Source organism: Xenopus laevis, chromosome 6L (assembly GCF_017654675.1).
Source record: "Xenopus laevis strain J_2021 chromosome 6L, Xenopus_laevis_v10.1, whole genome shotgun sequence".
In the NCBI taxonomy this organism is placed as follows: Eukaryota; Metazoa; Chordata; class Amphibia; order Anura; family Pipidae; genus Xenopus; species Xenopus laevis.
Genome location: NC_054381.1, coordinates 52,068,374 through 52,090,677, shown reverse-complemented (window position 1 = coordinate 52,090,677; position 22,304 = coordinate 52,068,374). Strand labels below are relative to the sequence as shown.

Below are 22,304 nucleotides of genomic sequence, written 5' to 3'. Positions count from 1 at the left end.
AGAAAATCATGTAAACATTAAATAAACACAAAAGGCTGGTTTTGCTTCTGGGAATGAATTAATTAATATCTTAGTTTGGATAAAGTACAAGGTACAGTTTTATTGTTACAGAGAAATACATTTTGCATTATTTCAATATAATGGAGTCTATGGGAGATGACCTTTCTGTGATTTGGAGCTTTCTGAATAATGGGTTTCCAGAGAACAGATCATCTACCTGTAATTTCAAATATTATTTGTAAAACTAAGCTAGTTCACGTTTTAACACTTTTTTCCCAGCTAAAATAAACACTTTTTATCCTACTGTAGGGTATCACAATTAATGCACGGTGTTTGTCATATATAAGCCATCCATTAAAACGAGCAGCACATCACAGCAGAAGCTGCTTTAAAATAAACATCAGACAGAAAGATGGTAAGAAAAATAAGCATCGCAATACCAAAAAAAAAATATTATTCATGTTTTAATGGCCCCTGAGCAACAGCAGCTTATAAAGGTTTGCAGTATATGCTGCCAAATGCATTGAGAAACGACAGACAATACCCACAGAGTTCTGTAACAGTGTATATATATATATATATATATATATATATATATATATATATATATATATATATATATATATATATATATATATATATATATATATATATATATATATATATATGTATGTATGTATGTATGTATGTATGTATGTATGTATGTATGTATGTATGTATGTATGTATGTATGTATGTATGTATATATATATACACATATATATATATATATATATATATATATATATACATACACACACACTTATATATGTGTGTGTGTGTGTAATATAAAATGCAGCAAATCTAAAATGTCTAGTTAAAACATGCGCAACATAAAATTGTAAACAGCACACAAACCAATGATTACTGTAATGCTGTAGTAAAGCTCCCAAAATAAAAAAAAAATAAATTGTTTTAATGTGCACAGAAAAAAAAAAATCAAATGAAAAAACAGTAATGCCAAATAGGAGGCTGATATGTTAACCAGGAACTGCTGTTAAAAACATTTGATATCAATACTTTGCAGTTTTATTAACAGCGTACAGCTGATTATTATTTGATTACAGCTTGCTACAGTACTGTGTTTATGCTCATTTTAATCTTAAGAAAGACAAAATGCGGCATGATCTGTTAAAAAAAAAAAAAAAGATAAAAATCTGATTATTTTCTTTAGGCAGCATGGTTTTTGATGTCTTTTGACAAGAAATGTATTATTGATCAGTAGTGGAGTGTGTATTTGTTATTTAATACTTAGCCACATCCGTGGCTTGTGCGTTGGGTGAATATTGCATTCCAGAGTTTTCAAATATCTAGAAGCAAAAGAAACATGATCCATGAACCAGAGTTCAGAGCTACATGTGCTCCGGGTGGCTCTGCAGACATGAAATTACATCTTCCACAGGTTTGCCTTCATAGCAGATCTGAAAGACAGCAGTGAAGAGCGGGAAGCTAAAAGACAAGAAGAGAGACAAAGTAAGTTGTCATTATATGTGTACAATGGATTAAAACCTTTATAACCATAAACATATAAAGAAATTGTTTTTTTTTTCTGCCTTTGACCAATCACAAACAAACAAACTTGTTCTTTGAAAATATAAATAGGAAATAATACACAAAGTGATGTCAGTTGGTATTTTCAAGTCTGTCTTGGGCAATATAAGAAATGCACATGGGCATGTTTTTAGAAGAATCCCAGCTTAAAGGGGAACTATCACGAAAATGGAATTTTAATATAAGCTTCAGCATACTGAATAAGAAACTTTTTAAATACAATCAATTGAAAATTCTGTACGGTTTACGAAATAATCAAGTTCATCTTCACTATCCCTCTCTCAGTATCTGTTTCTCTTCATTCTCTCTTTATGCAGGAGTTGGGTGTCAGATAATCATTGACAGTTAAGCTGGCCATAGACGCAACAATCCGATCGTACGATTTTCTGAACGTGTGTGGAGAGTCCCGACATTTTTCGTCCGGCGGAGATCGGTCGTTTGGTCGATCGGACAGGTTAGAAAATTTCTGTCGCCTGCCGATAATATCTCTGCGTGTATTGCCGATCGTACGATTTTCAGTGGGAGTCTGTCGCTAGCTTTGTCAGACATAACTATCGTACGATTGCTGTCAGGGGCAGAACATTGGCTGATCTGTTCTTTTACTACTTTATTTGATCTGAATGGTAAGACTTTGATCTGAATGGTTAGTGGCAGGTCAGGAGATGGGAAAGTCCGATCGTACGTTGATTCGTACGATCGGATCTTTGCGTCCATGGCCAGCTTTACACCCAATATATCTTATGGGGGGGGGGGTCCTTTTACCTAGAAGATGTATTAGAGCTCACTCTATTAAAATCACCAGAAATTCTGTCTCTCTACATGCAGGATTTGTGCAAAAGGCAGGTTATTTTGTTAGATTTTGTTTGTACTGGAAACAGTTATTTGAATGAGCTCTAATTCATCTGCTAGGAAAGGAACCCCCCTATGAGATATATTGGATCTAACCAGGGCAATTTTCTTATAATGGTGGTGGGGGGGGGGCTGGCAACCAATTTTTTTTTCTCATGTGGGGTCCTAGCCACCAATATTTTTTAATGGGGGGGCCCTGGCCACAAATGTTTATGGGGGGGCCCTGACCACCAATATCTTTTTATTAACATGCGGGAAGCAGAGCCACCAATATTTTTTTTGTTTTTTTACTGTGTGGTGGGGAGGGCGGACCTGTAGGTGGGGCTTGCGGTGGGCGCAGCCCAGGGGGCCCAGGAAATTTTGTCGTATGGGGCCCCTGCAATTTCTGATGGCGGTCCTGGATCTAACTGTCAATGACCTGACACCTAACTGCTGCATCAAGATGAATAAATGCTTAGGGAAGGATAGTGAGCATAAAATTTATTATTTCAGAAAGGATGCAGAATTTTTAATTGTTTGTATTTAGAAAGTTTCTTATTTCATGTTGATGAAGATGATGAATAGTTTATTCCTGTACAACATTAAAATAATTCTATTTAGCTGAACCAACATTTTAATGGAGAGTCAGGAAAACATCAGAATGGAAACATTGCAAACTATACCTGCTGCTTCCTAAGAATACATAATACAATAGAAATTAGGGTGGAGAATGGCCAGTATATACGATTACAAAGGTTAACAAAAGATGGATCTGTGTTCTACACAAGGCAGATACCAGGCCAAACCCTCTACTTACTTGTTTACCATGTTCTTCTGCTGCAGGATACGGTAAACTTCTGCAGATGTTTGAGGCCCTTGTAACTTCTGCCCATTCAACATTTCTTTTTCCAACTCTTCGATGCTCTGAATGAGGAAAGCAAATGTAACTCGTCAATGGAATGCACACAACATTGCCAAACGTGCAATCTTATGTTGTAGCGAGAAAAGGAAAGGGCCACTATAGCATCTATTTTGACTTCCTCTTGTATTTATAAAGGTACAATGATTACTAACATAACAAATTTGTAACGGAGTCAGACTGCAGTTTTAGGCTCAGTCCACACAAGCAGATTCGGGGGGATATTAGTCGCCCAAACGACAAATCGCCTCTTCTTCGGGGCGACAAACCCCCCCCCCCAAGCCCTCCGCCTGGTAAAATGAAAATCGGCGTTCGTTTTCCGAAGTCGCTCGAAATGTGTGCATTGCCACAGGCGATTTTCATTTTAGCCTGCGGAGGGCAGGGGGAAGGCAGTTTGGGGGGTTTGTTGCCCCGAAGAAGAGGCGATTTGTCGCTGAGGCGACTAATCTCCCTGAATCTGCTCGTGTGGACTGAGCCTTAGCCTTGTCTGGCCACTATTATCTTATCTCCCATAGCAGTCCTAGGGGCATATTTATAATGATACCGTTTCACACCAAAAAACAAATGTGCAACATTTTGCAAAGAGCTACCCCTTTGGTGAAAACGTTCTATGCTAAAATTCTGGGTTGTAGGCTACTTATAAAATAGTGTCGAGTTATGTCCAAATATATGTCCAAATGTGCTGCTTTTTTTATTTTCATTTCATTCATTTTTTATTGATATTTCCAAATAGATCACAGAGAGTTGGAGTGAAGATTACCTAGCCATCAGTAACATTATCCAGTTTCCAAAGGTTCAAGAAATGCAACTTCCACTTTAGAGATCCATATGTCCTGCTTTAATTTACATTTCAAAGTTCACTGAACTGTATGGGATCAAAGCCACTCAAATCTAGAAAATCTGGATTACTATTAAATAAGTGCAGTTTTTTCTCGCCCCCATAATAATTTCTTTTATATCAGTGGCTTCTCAGCTAGGACTTAGGCTAATGACATACAGAGATGAAAACGCTCCATGTGTCTGCAGACATGGAAGAGTGAATGGAAATGCATCAGCCACATTTATGAAGCCATGTAAAACGTGGGATTCATCTTTGCTGTGTGAAAAACTTTTATAAAACTAATGGCACTCTGGGCTGTGCAATGGATTCCCTTCAATTGCCCTGAAAACCCAGACAGAGAGAAGACATGACACAGCCTAGTGTGCCATTAGCCTTATAAAAGTTATTTTTTTAACATAGCAATGGTAAATTGTACTTTTTTTATTTACAGCTTCATAAATATAGCCCTTATTGTGAAGAAGGGCTGTAGCCATTTTTTTCAGTCCTAAAACAGGACAATATGAATAGAAAATAATTTGGTTTCCCTTGAATTCTCCCCTAGAGCCTAGTTTTTTTTTTACCTAGAAAGGAAAGTGGTGAAATAGTTTGCTGTTTTGCCTTTGCTTATTAGATTATCCCAGTATGATAATTTATAAATCTCATCACATACCTTCCACTTATAATAATTCACATTTAAATGAATGCATAAATAAGAGAAACACAGACATTATCTGCAAACCGCAGCATTAATAGCTTTATAGGCATGCTTTTTGTGCAGTATAATAAACAGCCTTGTGAATGATTAACATAAATCGCAGCAGTTGAGAGAAGTCTAATATAATTACAAGTTGATTAGGGACTGTAATTATCTTCAATTAAATCAATGCAGATACAGGCTTCAAAGTCACATGTGCCCTTTAAAATCTTAATGAAAAACAAATGACCTGTGTCTTTCTAATAAAGCAGCGCTGAACGCCCATGGTAAGAAAAGGCACAGGCAAATCTATACATATACACAGACAAAATACCCTTTATTTAATGGATACTATTGGTTGGTCCAGCAGGGGTCAGAGGACAGCAAAGCACAGACAATGTGTGGCAAGGCTGATGTGGTTAGACATATTTATTATTTAATACTTCATAAAATAAATTGCTTTTAAATTGAGGAGTAAAATAACTGACAAATAAATAAATATCCTTTGAAAGGCATTGTGCCAGCTAATAGGTGCATGTTAAAAAAAGCTATGAGATCATATGTTATAGTTGTGTAATGGTTATCACTGTGAATAAGGCAATTAGCACAGCAGAACTCCCAGTGCCAAATCAACCTGCAGCTGCACATGGCAATGAAGAGTTTACCTGGGTTTTCTCACCCACCCCTTTGACTCAAAGCACAGACCTACCTTTCCTGTTTTCACAAACGCCTCAGCCACCTTTCGATTGCGCCCGCCGTAACATGTAGTGATAAGATCTGCAACTCCACAGCTCTCTAAAAATGTGGCTATAGATACAGAGTCCTTGCAGAAAACATTGGCAAACGCGATCATCTCCATCAGCCCAAGACGGATAACAGCAGCTTTGGTGTTGTCTCCACAGCTGAGGCCATCGCAAAATCCAGCAGCCACTGCCACGATATTCTAGGATTAATTGAGAAAAAAAAATGTATATACAAATATGCATGAAATTAAAAATAAACAAAAGAAAATGTTTCTCAGCACAACACTAAAGCAAAAACTTGTGTTAGCTATAGGCCGTTCTGACAAACTGCTGAATCCGTTAAAGCCACCGTTCGCTGTAAAAAACGTGTGAGAAGACTACATTCAAACAGACCATGTTTTTTAACAAATTGGATCACGCAGAATCTGCTGCACGGTGCAGTCAGACCACAGGCACAACAGATGTGTCCCAGCCATCGCCTCTTGGATAAATCAATGGCACCTCAGACTGAATCTAAAACAAAAATTACCCAAACCCAGCTTGACTTCCCATTTTAGTTACTACTGTTGGCATGCTCATTCATACGGTTGATATGGTACCGGGGGAATTGCTATAGTGCATCTTCCATTATTTTCATTAGAGCTTCATTCTGTGCATATTTACTATCGAATACGCGGTTTTAAAAACACAAAGTAAAAATGCCACGTGACTTTGTCATAAGACCTCTCTTTACTTTTCTAAACATATTAAAACCACCATGCTGCCTTTTTTCCTTCCATACCTTTCTCATCCCAAGCACCTATTAAATCACTCAGCCAAGTCCTAATCCTACCCTACCTAAGCTACTACTACCAATAGTAATTCTACTACAACTACGCATGCCACTTGTCCCCTTCAGATTTCTCCTGTCCTCATAAGAGAACCTATGCCCTGTTAAAATTTCCTTTTAAGCAAAGAATAACTTGTAATATCCTTAAAAAATGTTCAAAACCTTTCAATCCTCTGCACCTCACTTGTCTCTCCATATGTTCCTGGTTGTCTCCTTTTCTCTCCCATCTTAAAATATTGGCTTCTCCTTACTTTGGAAATACAGCTTTTACTGTACTGACATACAAAAGAGCTGACCTTATAATATTATTCTGGCACACTCACCCCAATAAATAAATCCTATTGTCTACATCAGATGACTAAACAATGAACATGTTGGCAACAGCTTCACTTGGCAAACATTCTGTTACAATGTTAAATGCAATGCAGACGCCTGAAAGCAAATTCATTTGCCTTCCCGGAAAAGTACTTTAAATGCACATTATTTCTACAGCACAGGTGTATTAAACATTATTTTAAAGCTACAGCATGCACACAAACATAGTTTGCCCCAAAGTCTATACTTACTCCTCCGTGCAGATTCTGTCCAGCAGAGTTCACGGCAACCATCTTCTTCTCTTCGGTAATCTTAGGAATGAGACCGGCGTAGCAGCGCATGCGCAGTTGGAGCAATTTTCTGTTTCGTGGCAACTGTGCATGCGCCGAAACTCACGAAAATTGCAGAAGTGACAGTCTAATTGCGTAGATTACCGAAGCAGCAGCAGATGGTGCCCGTGAACTCCGCTGGACAGAATCTGCATGTTTTTTTTTTAACTTTAGTTCTCCTTTAAGGTGTGACCCTTTTTATAAGAAGTCCATGTTCTAAACAAAAAAAAAAAAAAATTTCAGGCTTAAAAAAATAAATAAAAAATGATACAACTGTTTCATAACTGCAATTCTTTGTTAAATAAATTTTACCTTTAAAGCTCCACAAAGTTCCACTGTATCAGCATCCTCTACCACAGTTATTCTGAAATTTGGAGTCTGCAGGAGCTCTTTAAATAGCAGGCCGTGATTCTTGTTTTTGCTGCCTAATGAGAAAAAAAATACACCCTCATGAATTACACCAAAGACCACTACTAAATGGGCTTTTTGTCACCCTACGTAACACATTTTCCCCACTGTGGAGAAACAAAAAGAAACAACTAAAAGCAACAATCAGCATCTGTATGAGTTGCATTAGCTTGGGTTAGTAGCAACCGAATGATCAGAAGTCTGGTTCATGGCTTGTCTCTATAGCACGGATAAGTGGCTACAAAAGCAGGGCCCAAATTACAGCAACATCCTGCAGCAGGCTAGGGTATGAAAAGCATATCCTGCTGCACCCTACAAATTAGTGACTTTTCATTTGATCATACAGTATATTTTAAACAACAATTTCACATTCAAAGATGCATTAATATTAAAGTTAGCCAATACATTATTTAGGTTCTATTTTAAACAGTCGTTGCAGCAACCCAGGAATCAAACTCAGCATCATATAAGGAGCTGCACTGCAGAGTGCCCAGGTAATGCACCTTAGTTAGGCAATGATGCCTGGTGCTTGCGTGTGCTTTGTCACTTTACTATAGTCAAGTACTACAAAGTCGAGCCTTTAACTCATCTGAGGAACACTGCATTACAGCGGAGTTAATGTGAATGCTATAGGTACTTATTCTAAGCAACTTTTCATTTAGTTTTCAATATTTATTTATTTTGCAAGATTTTTAATAGTAGTATTCCAATTCTTTCGATATTTCGATAAAATGAGGGATAAGGTTATAAGAGTAAGCCCTGAGATGTTCTGGTGGGTTAACCAAGGGTTCTATATTTTATTATAAATTGTGATATGGTTCTTTGGAAATACTAGAGAGGCTTTCCATAGTAAGTTATCCAGTCTGGATTTTACCATTTGTATAACCAATTAGGGTGTTGTCCCAAGATTTTGCTAAACTTGTATAGTTTTTTTTTTAATCATTTACCTTCTTGTGGCTGTTTTCAGCTTTCAAATGGGGGTCACTGACCCCATCCTAAAAACAAACGTTAGGCTACAAACTTGTTATTACTCATCTTTCTATTCAAGGCCTCTCCTATTCATATTGTAATTTCTTATTCAAATCAATGCATGGTTGTAAACAGATTGCTGAAACTGCAAACCAAAAAGCTGCTGACTAAAATGTTAAATAACTCAAAAAACTACAAACAGTAATAAAAGAAAACCAATTGCGAACTGTCTCAGAATATCACTCTCTACATCTAGTTAATTTAAAGGTGAACAACCCCTTTAAATATCTCACCACATTTCACATCAAAACAAACTAAATGTTCATTCCCAGTTTTGATCAAACATCATTTCTTTAACTGAAGTCAAATGTATTAAATGGTCATATACGTAAGACAGTGCCCCTATACAGGGGGTAATCTGAAGACATAAGTTGTTTGAAAGCAGAAGGTAGCGGAAATGGATCCAATTTAATGTGAAATTTGTTGATTTCTAAAACATTCAACTTGAGGGGCCTTAAAAGTATCCACAAGCTTTTGGAAAGGCATAATTACCTATGATTGAGCGAGAGCATATAAAACTGCAATCAGAGTCCTGGGCGGGTCCATTTTTTGGAACCCGTACCCGCAACCTGCAATCCGCAACCCGGACCTGCATTCTTACCCGCTACCCGACCCGCAAGTACCTTATCCGCAATCCGGACCCGCGACCGGCTGACCATCAAGAATCAGGAAGTGCTGTCATTGTAAACTGGAAGTGACATCACCAGAAGTAGCCGTGGAAAAAAGGAGTAAAACAGGAAGTGCTGCTGTAAACCGGAAGTCACGTCATCAGAAGTAGGCGTGCTCAGAAAAAAGGAGTAAAAAACGCTATTGAGAAGATTCGCGGCCCAACCCGCGACTATACCTGCATCCGGAACTTCTAGCCACAGGGTACTGCAGGTTTTTGCGGGTACCCGACCCGCTGCAGGTATCTAGCTGCAATGCTAAGGCAATTTATCAACACTGGGTACATTTGCACCTGTACAAGTAAATGACAGCACCTAAATACATGTTTGCTTTCACAATTCTACCTGCAGCTGGCTGAAAAAAGTTAATCAATGATTGGATGCTATGGGTTACTGCCTAGGTGCAAATTTGCCCAGTGTTTATAAACGAGCCCTGCTATGTTTTTTTGCATGGCAGCATGCTTGCAGTTCTCTAAATGGTCACATTGGCAGGTTGCAAGGCAGGTACCAGAACAACAATAAATGAGGCTCAGGCTAAGTGAGATCAGTCCTGCATTCAACACATACTTACTGCCACAATTAGCACCAACTCATTTTAACAAGTACCAGTGATATTCAGGAAGCCATAATTTATTATTACCTATTGTTGTCTCACAGAATTTCTCTGCTGCCACTTCATTTGCAATGTTTGCCCCCATCAGCACACTCACGTCAATATTCATTTTTTCACGGATAATATCGGAAATAAGACGCAGGCCTTCTGGTCCTTCATCAATGCCCTAACAAAATGAAATGTAAAATTGTAGCTCAGTAATAGATAAAAAAAAACAGATAAAGCATTTTTATATAAAAATAAAAGTGCACAGGAATTAATTAAATATACCCTTAAAATGGTCAGGTCCCACATACTAGGCAAAGGTGGAAATTTAGGAAACTGGCACCGCTGTTTTTAAATACTGGTATAGGATCCATTAGCCGGAAACCCATTATCCAGAAAGCCTGGTGAACCTTAGTAACGGTCACCCTCCGACATTAAATCATCTTGCGGAGTTGTTTTAGTCACGCTGGGCTGGGGGCAGCGCGATCCCTCCATAGGTTAATTACAAACAAAAACAGGACTTCAGTCTATGGAGGGATTGCTCCGCCCCAGCCCAGCGTCACTGAAAACTCAGGAAGATGATTTAATGGCGTCGGAGGGTTGCTGTTACTAAGGTTCACCGGGCTTTCTGGATAATGGGTTTCTGGCTAATGGATCCTATACCTGTATTTAAAAATAGCGGTGCCAGTTTCCTAATATTCCACCCTTGCCTATTATGTGGGACCTGACAGATTTAAGATTAAGAGTATATTTAATTATAGAATTAAACATGGGAGCTTTTAGCCGATTACATTTCACGTGCAGCTTCTATTTACTGATACCGACAAGTTCCTTATAGGAACTTATCATTATCACTTTAAATGAAGTGTGTGGCACCTACGCAGCATGCACGATTGATTTCCACTGTAGCAGAGGCGTTACAGACAGCTGTTAGAATTGATACAATAGTTGCTAATATTCTAGAGATGCTGATGAGAAAAGTATCAACTAAATGTTGCAAAATTTTAAGTTTATAGTCTGCACCTGAATTACTGAGCTGCCAGACTTAAAACACCAGAGAACGGGACATTAAACTTAGATTTTGGAAAAACGATAAAAAAATAAAAAAGGAAAGTAATTGAAAAGTGTATTTTTCTGGGGAACAATCAGAAAACAACTGAAAAAAGTGTTTGGAAGGTTAACAACCCCTTTAAAAGGAGATATTTCCCTTTTTCAGTCCATTAATAAGCTTTCTTTTATTTTAAACAAGGAAGAGCACTTTCCATAACTCAAATAGATGGATTCAAAATAAGCCAATAGAACTGCAACAAGATGAAACAATGCTTGATTTCCTTCTGTGCTGTCATCACCATCCCTTTACTAGCTATAAATTCCTACCTTTATGAGTGTTATCCCAAGTGCGTTCTTGTGGACCTTCCCAGAAATCTCTTGGCAAACTTTATGTATAAATTGGTGTGGAATGACAAAAATGAGAAGGTCAGCATCTCTGACTGCATCGGTGAGGTTTGGAAGAGCAACCTGGAAAGTACATCAGTGGTTAATGCAGAACACAATTAAGTATTTTTTTTTTAATTAAAAAGTTCAAAAAGCACATTTATTATCAACTACATATAAACATGAAAACAATGTTTGACTTTAGGAACCAATAGCCACACAGGGTAAATACAGATATTAAGCATTTTCATATAAAAATAAAAGTGCCCAGGAATTAATTAAATATACCCTTATCCTTAAAACAGTCAGGTCCCACACACTAGGCAAAGTTGGAAATTTAGGAAACTCTGGCACAGCTGTTTTTAAATACAGGTATAGGATCCATTAGCCAGAAACCCATTATCCAATTATAGAAAGGCCATCTCCCATACACTCCATTATCAAATTAAAAAAAAAAATCATTTTCTTCCCCTGTAATAATAAATAATAAAAAAGTACCTTTTACTTGATCCAAACTAAGATATAATTAATCCTTATGGGAAGCAAATCCAGTTTATTGGGTTTATTTAATGTTTACATGATTTTATAATAGACTTAAATAGGTGGTTTAAGGTAACTTTTAGTATGTAATAGAATGGCTAATTCTAAGCAACTTTTCAATAGGGTTTCATTATTTTTTAGTTCTTGAATTATTAGCCTTTTCTTCTGACTCTTTGCAGGGTCGCTGACCCCTTCTAAAAAAAAACAAATGCTCTGTAAAGCTACAAATGTATTGTTATTGCTACTTTTTATTACTCCTCTTTCTATTCAGGCCTCGCCTATACATAGTCCAGCCTCTTATTGAAATCAGTGCATGGTTGCTAGGGTAATTTGTACCCTAGCTACCAGTTTGCTTAAAATGCAATTGAAGAGCTGCTTAATAAAAAGCTAAATAGCTCAAAAACCTTAAATAATAAAAAATGAAAACCAATTGCAAATTATCTCAGAATATCACTCTCTACATCATACTAAAAGTTATCTCAAAGCTGAACAACCCCTTTAAGGTATGAAGATCTAAATCATGGAAAGATCCCTTATCTGGAAAACCCCAGGTCCTGAGCATTCTGGATAAGGTCCCATACCTGTATATCAGGAGCTCAATGCCAATAAAACTGCTGTATGTTCCAGTGCCTTTAGGACTAGTAAGTAGTCTATAAAGAAAAACATATTTTCTCAGCCTACACACCAATTGGCAGTGTGTGAATTGGTGCAATATCTATACTTATTTTATTTTCACCATCAGCAAATGAACAGCTGACTTCTACAGAAGGCCTCTGAAAATGCAGCCCAATGTTTTTATGTTGCTGGCACCTGGCCTATTTGTACTATACAAGAGAGAAGTAAAGGCAGAGCTAGGGATGTTATAGTGAATGAGAACAATTCATACCACATTCTCTGGTAGCTTGTGCCCGGGGAGATATTTCACATTCTCATGTTCTGTATTAATGATCTCTGTTAGTTTCCGTCCATTGATGTTTTCTTCAAAAACCCACATATTGACCGTGGATGCGAATTTCTTCATATTTTTAACATTGTGACCTATAATTTTGGCAACCGCAGAACCCCTGTAGACATGAATAAAAATTATATGAAAATCAGGTTTTATTGTTGTACAAGGCCCACATTACATTGTTAATCCCCTAATCTAAAAATAATGGCATTTTAAAACCGGTTTTAATTTGTCTTCACTTTTTTTTTTTTTTTTTTTGTTATACTGGACTATTTCACCACTAGGGAATATTATTTGCTTATCCACTTGCTAAGCTCAATGAGCCAAACAACTCACTGTATGTCACACGAAGGGGCAGAGACCTGTCAGACATAAAATGCTGTATAATAAAAGTCCTTTTCAAATTAAACCTGAAATTCAAATTCGTTTTTTTTTTTTTATTAAAGCGCTCATAGCTGTTGTAAACTCATTTAAAAATCTCAGCTGTCAATCAAATATTACCTGCCCCTACTCTATGCCTTAGGCAGGGCAGGCAATTACTTTCACTTTCCCTTCTGCACTTCCTAGATGTCACTGCACTTCCCACAGTCCCCCTCTCGGTTAACCATTTAATTGTGTAACATGGGGATGGACATCAGGTCCCCCATTCTGGTGCACAAACAAGATTTTGAGATGATGCAAGGCTTGCCTTAATAACAGTGTCCACAAAATGGCTCCTGCCTTGCTTGTTATAATTATGAATCCCCAGACTGAAGGAAACATTATTCAAATAATTTATATAGTGTAATTAAAGTTTATTTTGCTTGCCTATTATATATATATTTATTTGTAATATTTTTTTGGGTGACAGGTCCCCTTTAAGGGTCAAATTGAAAATTCAAATTCAATTTTTTTTAATGGTAAAAACTGTCAAATGTGACTACGGAATTATCCAAACTCGAGTTTTTTTAAAAAAAGAAAAAAGAAAAGAAAACCTAAAACCTGCCAAATTAACTATACCATGGCAACAGACAGAATAAATGTGTTGCCACGGAAATATGTTGAGATTGTTGATGCTTTGGAAAGGCGGCACAACACGGATTGATCATGTGATGTCACATCATAGCTTCCTTCTGAATAATAAAAATAAACAAATATAAAAAAAAAAAAGGAGTTGGTAAGGGTGTAATTTGCATGCAATGTCTCAGAAGGAGAGAGAATGGATGTCAGCTGACTGGTATGTTTTAGTGGAGAGATTTCAGGCAGATACAGGTATGGGACCTGTTATTCAGAAGGCTTGGGAACTGGGGTTTTCCAGATAAGGGATCTTTCCATAATTTGGTTCTCTATACATTAATTAAATAAATTCAAAGGATTGTTTTGCCTCCAATAAAGATTGATTGTATTTTGTTTGGGATCAAGTACAAGTTACTGTTTTATAATTACAGAGAAAAAGGAAATCATTTTTTAAGATGAAGTTATTTGATTAAAATGGAGTCTATGGTAGATGGCCTTCCTGTAATTTGGAGCTTTCTGGATAATGGGGTTCACTCCTCATCCTTGCCTTTCCTACTCCTTTATTGATTAATCTAAAGCACTGATATGGATCAGGATACATATGTGTATATCATATTCTTTCTGTGCTCTCTGCAGTTTAAAGGAACAGTTCAGTGTAAAAATAAAAACTGGGTAAATAGATGGTATGTGCAAAATAAAAAATGTTTCAAATATAGTTAGCCAAAAATGTAATGTATAAAGGCTGGAGTGAACGGATGTCTAACATTACAGAACACTACTTCTTGCTTTTCAGCTCTCTAACTCGGAGTAAGTCAGCGACTTGAAGAGGGGGCCACATGGACATAACTGTTCAGTAAGTTTGCAATTGATCCTCAGCATTCCAGTGGAAACCAAGAAAGCTGCAAAGCAGGAAGTAGTGTCCTGGCTATTATGTTACACATCCAGTCACTCCAGCCTTTATACATTACATTTCTGGCTAACTAAACATTTTTATTTTGCACAGCCCATTTACCTAGTTTTTATTTTTATACTGAACAATTCCTTTAAGTAAAAACCTGGCTATCCATAAATTCCACATGGGGCTGATTCTAGGCCTGAGAATAAACACAGGCCCAAAATCGGCCCTTAAACTGGCATCAGCCCTCCAATGTATCTGCGCCTGGAGCCACTGCAATGGCCTGGGTGCAAGCACAGGGAGTGAATTTCTTCACCAAAATGTGCCACGTGGGCTGATCGAGTGGCTGCTGGTGCAGACACAGAAGGCAGGGGTGGAGGGGCAGTTTGTCAGTCTGCACTTATAGAGCCGAGAAACATGTGACATTAGCCTAACATAAATGAAAATATTGTGTCAGAGAAAAAAAAAAGGACCAAAAAAACAGAGCATTGTTCGAATAAAATACAGCCAAGAAATGTTTCCAGCATGTGCATATTAACAAGTTAGAGCACATTGCCTAAAGCAAAGAATGGACTAAATTTAATATACAGTAGAAGCCCCATTTTATATCCCCTGATTTTAAGTTTTCCCTCATTTAACATTGTTGTTTTGTGGTCCCATCTATATATTATACATAAAACATTTCCCTGATTTTACATTTTCCTGGATTTTACACCATTTTTTTCTGGTCCCCTGAAAATATAAAATGGGGGTTCTACTGTAATAGAACTTGAAAAATTCCAGAGTATTCCTACTGAAAAAAAAATCCAAGGGATGTCCTCAATTAGTTATTCTGTTTCAAACAGGAATGTTTTATCTGTAGCAGAATCAGAACTGTTAAAGGACACTTCAACCGCCCTAATGAAAATCTTATCAGTGAAATGTCTTGCTGCATTCTTGAAATACTTGCCCCTCCCTCACTGAAGACTTTATCTCTCTGCATATCAGCAGCTCCCTCAAGTCCCTCTCCCTCACCTCCCTTCAGAATTCTCCTTGGGGATTGGCGTGGGGAGCATGTGCAGTTTGAGCCAGTTGAGTAGAGCAGATGAGAGAAATGTCTGCTTAGAGATGGAGGGGCTATGCACTCACGCGCATTCGGAAAAGGGAGAAGAGAAAAGATAAGGTCAGGTCTGGAAAATGGCCAACAGGTGAAACTTGATTCGATAACATTTAAAAAAAAAAAAAAAAAAAAAATCTAATTCGATTTTCGAGATTTTTCATACTGTGGCCATTTAAGAAATCAAATTTGACTATTCGCCACCTAAAACCTGCCGAATTGCTGATAAGTCAATGGGAGACGTCCAGGGATCAATTCAGATTGCAACCTTTCTGACATTCAAATAGTTTTTAAAACAAATTCGAATTCGGGTTGATCCTATTCACCCGAGTTTCGAAAAATCGATTTTAATAATAAATTTTGATCTTAGAGTTCATGGGAGTTTTTAAAAACTCACATGAATTAGAAATTCAACCTTTGATAAATCTGCCCATTACTGTAGTGACGAAGAAGGCAGCGGTACAGGACGTAGGAGTGGAATTGGGGCGCGAAAATAAATGTGGTTCAGGTGGGGGTAAGGCATCCTATGCGGACACAATGTAAGGTGATTTTTCCTTTAAACTATTGGACAACTAACTAAAAACTTGTCCAACCAAATCTAGGCATGTATGGCCATCACAAGGTTTGCAGTCACTCACACAGTCTCAATAAATTGTCTCCAGTGGAGAGTTGCAACTCTATTGTGAGCAATCTACAAATCAATTCTAGATTTAGGTCCAATATTTGTATGCAGTTTGTTTCTGCATTTAAGAACACTGCTGTGCTGGAGAAGGCTGCATGTAGTAAGAATAAGCACATAGGATATAAACTATTACGTAAGAAGATATACTGTAAGTCATGGCTGCAGGCTGTAGTAATGACACTGCAACAAACAGTTCACAATCGTATAATTATCGTCTCCATAGCCTGCAGAACAGAAGTAACCTACATGGGAGTGGTAACTGTAAAAGGAACTTTGATGTCGGTCTACAAACAACGAATACAGCGGTCAGTCTTTTATGTAAACTTGCTCACAGGCAAGCAAGAACAATATCATTATTAACAGCATGGCTCCATGGTCATCTCAGCAGCTGACCACATTATACAACAAGCGGAAAGATGACCTATGGAAGCCTATGATTAAGTGCCTCTGCGACACAAAATGCATAAGGCTACAAAGATAAATAGACTATTTTCACCATATTTATGTGGTCATTTCTTGGGTGCCAATTATTTTTATTCTCTTTCTATGTATGCAAGTTATGCATGCATGACAATCTACAAGCTACTCGATTGCTCACAGATTCAAATGTGCCCTGCACTGGTACAACTGCTGTGTTTGCTTCAAAAACACTACTTTTGTTTATATAAATAAGCTGCTGTGTAGTAATGGGGGCAGCCATTCAAAGGAGAAACAGCTCAGGTTACACAGCAGATAAGCTCTGTGGAATATAATGATGTTATCGGTTATCCACTATTTATCCTGTGCCATATAGCCTTTTTTTAATTTCCGCCATTGCTACACAGCAGCTTGTTTATATTAATTATAGTAATGTTTCTGAAGCAAACACATCAGTTTTACCAGTGCATGTTATTTGCATTACTTTAAAAGACACATTTTTTGGTACTACTGTTCCTTTAATATTGAGCAATACTCCCTAGGCAAAGTAAGGCATTTCTTTCTCCACACTACAGCAACACTGCTAAAACTGTTATGTGTGTGGGAGGGAGCAAACTTTAACTGCACTCCCTGTTTCTTTTTGCAAAAGGCAGCAATGTACCGAGGCAAGACAGGACAGGAACTCCAATGCGGAATACAAGGACTCAGTTAGATATGGCTCCTAATAATGCCTCATTTGTTAATTTTAAAAATGCACACCCTCCCATGGAAGGAAGCAAAGAGGCCTCCTACATTAATACACCTATATGCAATACAAGCAAAACTGCTGGCATTTGTTTATAGCAATCCAATGAAAGATTCTATGCACAGCACTAATAACAAATAAAAAAAAAAACAAACAAATACAAAAAGTATTGTAGAAGTGATACCTATATTGGCTAACAATAAAAATACATTGCAAGCTTTCGGAGCACCAAGGCCCCTTCGTCAGGCAAAATACAAATGAAAGCTAGAAAGGCACAGCATATATTCTGTTAGATCAATGAAAGGTATTCATGGGAAATAAATTAGTATGTTACAGAAAGATAGACATCAAATGTAGAGATAATACAATGAATTAGGGTGGGTTGTAAATAGTCCAGGAGTCTGGATTCAGTCAGGTCACATAGTGTGACATAAAACCTGACCCTAAATGAAGGCCCTGTCTTAATGTGTTAAATAACTCCATACAGGGTAACTATTGTAGTTACCTACAACCCACAACTTAACATTATTAGAAAAATAGCCAGAGACCTGCAAACCATGCTCCATACAGATACCCGGTTAAAACAAATATTCCCGGAACTACCTCTTGTCTTATAGACAACCACCTAATCTGAGGAAAATGATTGTCAGAAGTGCTCTTCCTAAAACAACTAAAGCAGGTACCTTTCCCTGCAACAGCAACAGATGTGAAACCTGCAAATACATTCTGTGCAAAGATCAAGTTGCAATTCCGAATACACAAAAAGTCTACACCATTCTGGACCACTATTCGTGTGCTTCATCCAATGTGGTATACATGATTACATGTACTAGGTGCTCTACATGAGGCATATACATTGGTGAAACAGGACAAAAATTGCACACAAGGATGAACCATCACAGACATAAAAACACCAAATCATGTGATACACCAGTGGGGGCAACACTTCTGCAGTCAAAATCACAGTCATCAGGACATGCAGGTCTTAATTCTAAAAGGGAACTTTAAAACTGAACAGGAAAGGAAGATTTATGAATTCAAATGTATGGAGTTATTTAACACATTAAGTTATTAATACTTTTTGTATTTGTTTGTTTTTTTGTGTTATTTTTGCTACTGGCTAACACAGTACCACAGTTTTTGTTTTGTGCTATGCACAACACTCAAATCACTAACCAAATGAGTTATGAGGAGGTGCAAACCAGGAAAAAAACCACTGTCATGTAAATACACACACTCCAATGGAGTGAGCACACAGTACATACAGGGTCTTGGTAACATTGATGCAACTCTGTTGCGGATTGCTGCCAATTCATAACGGCATTTGTTTATACACACGGCTATCCAGGTATTGGTTGGATCCCTTACCCAGAATGCTCTGGACCTGGGGGTTTCCGGATAACAGATCTTTCCGTAATTTGGATCTTCATACCTTAAAGGGGTTGTTCACCTTCAAACAACTACTTGTTTTCAGATAGATCACCAGAAATAACGACTTTTTCCAATGACTTACTATTTTCTATGTGTGACGGTTTTTCTAATATTGAAGTGTAAAGTGTTATTTCTCTCTGTCTGAAGCAGCTCTGGGAGTGGGGGGGTCGCCGATCCTGTAAACTGTTCTAAATGGATACATTTAGTTGATACATTTCTTATGTTTGTCCCTGCTGAGCAGAATCTCTGGGTTTCATTACCTGCAGCTGTTAGAATTGATACAATTGTTGCTAATACTCCAGAGATGCTGCTGAGAAATGTATCCACTAAATGTTGCAAAATTGTAACAGTTTAGAGTCTGCACCTGAATTACTAAGCCAAACTCAGAGACACGAACATTCACCTTTAAACTTAGATTTTGGAAAAAACTTAAAAAATAAATGGAAAGTAATTGAAAAAAGTCTTTATTTCTGGGGAACAATCTAAAAACAACTGAATTGAAAAAAGTGTTTGGAAGGTGAACAACCCCTTTATGTCTGCTAGAAAATGATGTAAACATTAAATTAAACCAACGGGCTGGTTCTGCTTCCAGTAAGGATTAATTATATCTTAGTTAGGCTCAAATACAAAGTACTTTTTATTATTACAGAGAAAAAGGAAATTATTTAAAAAAAAATTGGATTAGGGGGATAAAATGGAGTCTATTTGAGGCAGCCTTTATGTAATTTGGAGTTTTCTGAATAATGAGTTTCCGGATAACAGCTACAGTATTTCCAACAAGTGGTCTGCTTAATTAGTATACTTCTTACCTAGTCTAATCTATTAAAGTAAATATGACAAATTCGGTACAAAAACAAGTCATGGAGAGCCCTCATGTAAAGCTTGTGGGGCATGAGAAAGGTGTGGAAAGCATATAACAAGTGTATCTCCCTTAGGAATGGTACTATTGAGAACACTGAAAAAAATTGGCTTCCATAGGTATCACCACCTAGGAAAACCAGCCCTATACTGCGTAAATGTATATTAAGCACTATGTTAATAACCTTATGTATATACAAACCCTAATGTAATGCAAGCCATGATTACACTAATAAGTGTTATATGATATTATATGTTTTATCATATGTTATACTTGCTCAGTGTAATGTAACCGTGTTATCAAGTATTGCAATGTACTTTATTTTGTACCTAATAAAAATTGATAGAAAATAGAGTAGTATAGCAATAAACATGGGGGGAATGACATTTGGGTGGAGGAAGAATTTTTTGAGCTGAAAAATGGCATAAATATTCTTTAGAAGTTTATGCTGGTTTTCATACAACCTTTTTTTAATTTAAGTTTCTTTCTGCACCTGTTTAGTGCCCTTAAACAAGGGTGTTTCACTATGCACTCTGCTACGTTGTTCCATCGCCACACAAACACAGTCCATTCTTCCCTATATGACTGTACTCATTCAGGCGTGTACAAGTGCTGAACACTGCTGGAATGCAGAAAAAATCCACCACAGGAGAGTGCATGGCGCAATACCCAAGTGTAAGGGCTCTTAAGCTGGCCATAGACGCAAAGATCTGATCAAATGAATCCTCAATTTGTATGATTTTTGGACTGTGTGTGGAGAGTCCCATGGAGATCGGTCGTTTGGTCGATCGGGCAGGTTAAAAGATTTCTGTTGGCTGCCGATAATATCTCTGCATGTATTTCTGATCGGACGATTTTCAGTGGGAGACGGTCAATAGCTTTTGTCGGACATAAACTTTCGTATGATTGCCGTCCGGGGCAGAACATCGGCTGATCTGTTATTTTACTACTTTATTTGATCTGAAAGGTTAGTGGAAGGTCGGGAGAGGGGACGTTCGACCAATATTGCAGGTAAATCTGCACATCTGTGGTCAGCTTTACACTCATACTACACACGAGCATAAAACTATCACATGTTGTATTCTTGATAACAAATAACCATACATTGCTATGAAACACAAGGCTCTGGTGATCTCTCAAACACGTGTTCATATACCATTTACCAGTTTCTGATCAGCTGGCAATGATTTAGGATGACGTTTTATTAATTACATTTAAATAAATGGATGGTACCCTATAGAACGGCTTAAAAACCAATAAAGGACACAAACTGATCAGTTCACCACATTTTTTTTTTTTTTATAGATGAATGACAAAAGCTATTGAGCATATTTGACAAGGATTGGGATTTAAGGGGGGGTGTAGGTCAGACTAGAGTCCTGCAGTGGGTCGGGTACCCGCAAAAACCTGTGGTACCCTGCGGGTTGCGTGTAGACGTTCCGGGTGCGGGTATAGACGCGGGTCGGCAGTTCTGCGGGTCGCACCTTCTCAATAGCGATTTTTGCTCCTTTTTTCCTGATCACGCATACTTCCAATGATGTCACTTCTGGTTTACAATGACAGCACTTCCTGTTTTACTCCTTTTTTTCGGATCACGCCTACTTCTGATGTCACTTCCAGTTTGCAATGAGAGCACTTCCAGATCCTTGATGGTCAGCTGGTCCAGGTTGCGGATAAGGTACTTGCGGGTTGGGTAGCAGGTCCAAGCGGGTAAGAATGCGGGTTGCAGGTACGGGTTCCAAAAAATGGACCCGCGCAGGACTCTAGGTCAGACATTTCTAGCCAACAGTATATGAACAGCCATTTCCAGAGCCTGAAAGCAACATGGCTTACATTTAAGGGGATTTGTACATGATCTGATCCCTCATCTAAGCCATATGTTCCTTCCACCTGCTTTTCATCTTACTTTAATCATCAAATCTCATTCCCTCATCACAAAAGCACTCCCCTGTTGTCCTAATAAGTGTAAAGAGCAGTTGTAACAGATGAGTTAGGGAGGGCACACAGGGTCTGCCTCCAACAATAACACATTATTAATTCAACAAGCTGCAAATATGTGGTCATGTCCTTCTTCCACAAACATTTAACAGTAAAAACCTGGTGTTACTACAGGTGGGGCTCCTATAAATATCCTACTAACAGATGATTGGCGCAGCCAAATGATCCTGTGTCAGTCACGTTGCTGAATGAAGAACAATGCAGCAGAGGGATTGGATGAAAGCTTGAGTTCCCTGCCATGCAATACTACCCGCGGCCCTCCTGTACTACTCACCAGTTCCCCGAGCCGACTATGCACACTTTGAGGGGTCCGGCGAGCGCCATGATTCAGAGAGTGTCGAGATGCTGCAGGAAGGACTGGGCTGTTGGAGAGACTGTGGGCTGGCGCTGGGACTAGCCGTCTCTTCCCTTTATTTAGTGTAATCCCCTTCCTGTCCGCAGAGTAAAGTCACCTATTCCTGACATCACTGCAGCGCGACTACTCAGCAGCCTTGC

The 22,304-nt window shown here is 38.0% G+C and overlaps 1 protein-coding gene across 1 annotated transcript; it reads right to left on the bottom strand.

Annotated features, from left to right (window-relative positions):
- Nucleotides 1–39: 39 nt before the first annotated feature.
- Nucleotides 40–22,142, bottom strand: gpd1l.L (glycerol-3-phosphate dehydrogenase 1 like L homeolog). The gene is given in 9 exon segments (NM_001086801.1): nucleotides 40–640; nucleotides 789–1,488; nucleotides 3,236–3,342; nucleotides 5,561–5,794; nucleotides 7,380–7,492; nucleotides 9,810–9,948; nucleotides 11,145–11,285; nucleotides 12,628–12,805; nucleotides 22,084–22,142. Coding segments are annotated over 8 exon segments (1,059 nt in total). The 5' UTR covers nucleotides 22,134–22,142; the 3' UTR covers nucleotides 40–640; nucleotides 789–1,391.
- Between the last annotated feature and the right edge of the window lie 162 nt (nucleotides 22,143–22,304).